This window comes from Quercus lobata, chromosome 7, assembly GCF_001633185.2.
Source record: "Quercus lobata isolate SW786 chromosome 7, ValleyOak3.0 Primary Assembly, whole genome shotgun sequence".
Lineage (NCBI taxonomy): Eukaryota > Viridiplantae > Streptophyta > Magnoliopsida > Fagales > Fagaceae > Quercus > Quercus lobata.
The window spans coordinates 38,236,945-38,240,952 of record NC_044910.1 but is presented as its reverse complement, the minus strand read 5'-3'; the positions used below and the strand labels follow the sequence as shown (position 1 = coordinate 38,240,952).

Genomic DNA, 4,008 nt, shown 5'->3' with positions numbered 1-4,008 from the left:
AACTAGTTGAGTAACAAAACTCTTGGTAAAGTTATAAGATTATATAATTATTATTACTAAAAAAATTCAAAATAAAATTATATATTATATAAGCCCATGACCATCTCATATCATATAATATATAATAAAAAAATGTTGTAAAATTGTGATTGTGCCAAATGGATGTCTTCTCAATTTTTAATTGTTATTTCTCTTTTTTCTTCTTCTTCTTATGTAATGTGACACACATGAAGTACGATTGTCAACATAATTGATATATGTGAAACTCTATAGCAAAAATTTCAAAAAAGTTTGAAAAATACTACTATGATAAAAATTTTACTATCAAGAGTTTCTAGAAATTTAAAAGAAGTTTTATTATTTATTTTAATAATCTACCTTAAATTTAGGTCTCACATGCTATGGTTGCGCTATATGACTAATCACTCAATTAAGTGTTACAAAGTTATTTATATGACATTATTTTTTTAATAAAATCTATAACAGAATTTGTCATATAACTCCTTATAAGTACATTAAAACTATATATGTACTTACATATTTTTCTTTCAATAACACTTTATCACTAAAGTTTTAGAAAAATCAAGTAATACTCCAAATAAAATTCAATAACAAAAGTTTCAAAAAATTTAAAATAAGTTGCATTTTTTAATTTAAATTATTTTATAATCTATTATTATAGAAACTTGATCTTATATGATGATATTTCTTCATAATGTAATTCAAAGCAATTTTTGTTCTTTTGTTTCAAAGTGTATTTTATTATTATTTTTTTTTCTATTTACATATGATTATATATATATATATATATATATTGTGACATAATGCTAGTCAAGAGACAAAAAATATATTTTTTAGTTATATATTTTATCCATTACATTTTTCTATTGTCTACTTGATTTAATAGCATTAGAATTCCCATTTAGTTTTGTACATTGGATTAAGTATAGATCTTCAAGAAAGAGGCTTATCAAGTTACATATTCTAGTTCCTCTCAAAAAATAAACAAGTTACATAGTCTATTACTCTTGGTATATCATTGTAAAGCAAGACTTATACGGAACAAGATCTTCTCCAATCTTGTCCACTTTGTTGTCTATTTTATGGTTCAAATTTTATGTTTCAGATCTAACAATATATGGATTGTCATATCATTTTAAATTTTGAATGATATGGTAGACTGTACATCTTTAAATAGAATTATAAAATGAACAAAATTAATAAAATTTGAATTGAATAGGATCATTTCCACTTCATAAATAGAGATAAAAGTAATGAGTAAGCAATCATTTAGACACATTAGTTAAATTATTATACATTCCCTAAACCAATAACTAGAGAAAGCTCTAGTTCATTATGCCTCTGGCAATAAAGGAAAGATACAAGACAATAAAACAAAGAAGTCGGTCCCTTCAAAGACTTGTCAAACCCTACTTTCCTTAAGTGGATTAAGCCCTACAGGTTACAGTTTCGATTATTATTACACATATTTGGATACCTGATTCAGCTGAATCCAGACTCTCCATTTAGCAGTTACACTATTAATCCAGCCCTTGGAACCAGTTCAGTTGCTCAAAATCCCAAAAAGTCTCGTTATCAACAGCCATGTTTCCAGTACTTTCACCAGGCTGGGAGAGTTGGCCTTGGTCTCCTGAGGATGAACTATCCGGTGAGCTTATTCTCTCTGTCAATGAAGGGTTCAAACGAGATGGTGTTGCCTCATCACTTTGAGGAACTTGTTGAGCTGCTGGCTCACTTACTATTACTGCAGGAGGCCTTCTGTCAAATGCTCTTAAGCATTTTGATTTCTTGTACACTCTACAGAGGCTAAATTCTTGCCTTAACTGCAAATACAGAAAAAAAAAAATAATTAGAAATTAGGAATAATTATTGAACCACTCATTCTTATTAGTATTATGGAATAGTTATCCTTTAAGGGCTGGAGTTATGTAATTATTTTTGTTTTAGTGGAGATGTTATGAGTTATCTCTATCTCTTAGACTTTATCTCATTAGAGTAGTCGTTAATACTTATTGGGTGTTGTTATCTCTATCTTATTGTATATTTGGATTCCTATGTTATTGTATTAAAAGGAGGAATTATAATTGAATAAGATGATCACCTAGTTATATATTTTCACTCAATTGAGTAATTGAAGGCATGGCCCCCTTCTGAAAATGACCTAACAAGTTGCACGCATTGCATTCGCATTCTATATTTACTGGGTAAAAAAGCATTCTTGTGCAAAAGGCCCAGTCTTGATTCATAGTAGACTATTGCATGCATGAGATATAAACATATATATATACCTTTAACTGGGTTTCGCAAGGAGATGAAGTTTATGGAGTATCCACATAAAAACAATTGTAATTAATAGACTGTCACCGTTTAACCACCATAGCAAAATTGGATTTGATTGGTAATTAGTAGGTGCAAATTTACTTCATATATATTGATCAATCACATGTTTCTTACCATTTATCTCTATGAAGATGATGATTGCAACATAAACACACACACATATATATATATATGGGAGAATTGCCTAAACCATTGACTAGTAATTAGTTAATTTATACCGTAGGAGCTGCACTGGTTGATGCGGACACTTCTCCTTCAATGGCTTTGTATTCGTTCATCTTCCACTCCGTTTTTGTTCCATTGGGAGCTCTTCCATTGTAGAAAACCATTGTCCTTTTCAACCCAATAATGCGATTGTTGGAAGAGTAAACATAATTAGGAGACCCGGTAGCTTTCCAGTACCCAGTTTGCGTGAGTCGCCTTGGTCTTCCACCACGAGCTTCACTTTCTTGTCTTGGAATGAAGAAAAACCACTGCTCTGGGTCTCCATGGCATAGATCTCCAGAAAACTCTGAATCCAACAAGTTTTGAGAAATATTAGCAAAAATAAAAACAAAAAAGTAAGTATTCATCCCAAAAAATAAAAAAGAAGAAGAAGAAGAAGAAGAGAAAATTAAAATGGTTAGCTCCATGACCTTTGAAATAATAATTAAATTCATCATTTTCTATCGGTTTAAGTTTTTGGTATCATAATATCAGAATATGTAACCCTGCATTCAACTAGAAAGTGGGAAAGCAAACATGATAAACCCAAGAAAAACTTAACCTACTTTGCTTTTTGACAAAAATAAGGAAGACTATTTGTTCATCAAAAGAACTTACTTCTTTTGGGGGTTAAGAATAAATGTTTTTGTTTGAGAGTAAAATTTTTCCGATTATTTATCCTCTTAATCTTCAAGATGATCATCCAAAGACTTTCATATGGAAAACCAAAAACCAAAAACAAAAAAACAAAAAAAAAATCTTAATTGTGAACTTAAATTCATTATTGCAAGCTTCAACACGAAAAGTGAAAATAAAACCAGAAATATTTAATGAGCTTCAGTGTAACCTTAAAGGCTATAGCGCTGAAGCATTGAAAGAAACAACATTAAATTACTTACAAGAAATTTCAGTGAAGAAACAAAAAAATTAGACAGAAAAGAATCAAAAGAAGAGAGGATTTTTACGTGGGAGTTCCCATGGTTTAGAGTCATAAATATCCACAACCGGTATAATCCGGTCCATAACTCTGTTCAAATCTTCTCTGGTCCCTTCTAGCTTGTTATGCAAATAGAATGAGACTAACTCTTCCTCAGTTGGGTAGAACCGAAACCCAGGTGGGAAATCCTCCATTACTCTAGCTCTCAAAATATAACTCTACCAAATGGGATTTCTTTCTTTGTTTTTGTTTTTACTAAGACTCAGTTATATTGTGGTTTAACACGGTGATGTGTATATGTGTATATATATAAGAGGAAGGGTTTGGAGAAGATGAGAATGAAAGTTAGGCAAAAGTGCAGAAAGGCAAACCGAGTGAAATGGGAAAAGGCGAATTAAGGACGCTTGTGGGGTTGCTTGGAAAGTTCCACGCGCTTGGGACGAAAAAGTTCACCGTTTAATTTTGATGATCTCCGTACAATGCCTGTTTTTTTTATTTGTATTCTT

General features: G+C 30.7%; 1 protein-coding gene across 1 annotated transcript; it reads right to left on the bottom strand.

The window, feature by feature from the left end:
- Positions 1-1,253: 1,253 nt before the first annotated feature.
- Positions 1,254-3,789, bottom strand: LOC115953517 (NAC domain-containing protein 90-like). The gene is made up of 3 exons (XM_031071230.1): positions 3,531-3,789; positions 2,580-2,872; positions 1,254-1,844 (listed from the first exon to the last, which is right to left on the bottom strand). The coding sequence occupies exons 1-3, from the start codon at positions 3,694-3,696 to the stop codon at positions 1,542-1,544; spliced, it is 762 nt and encodes a 253-aa protein (XP_030927090.1). The 5' UTR covers positions 3,697-3,789; the 3' UTR covers positions 1,254-1,541.
- Positions 3,790-4,008: the final 219 nt, after the last annotated feature.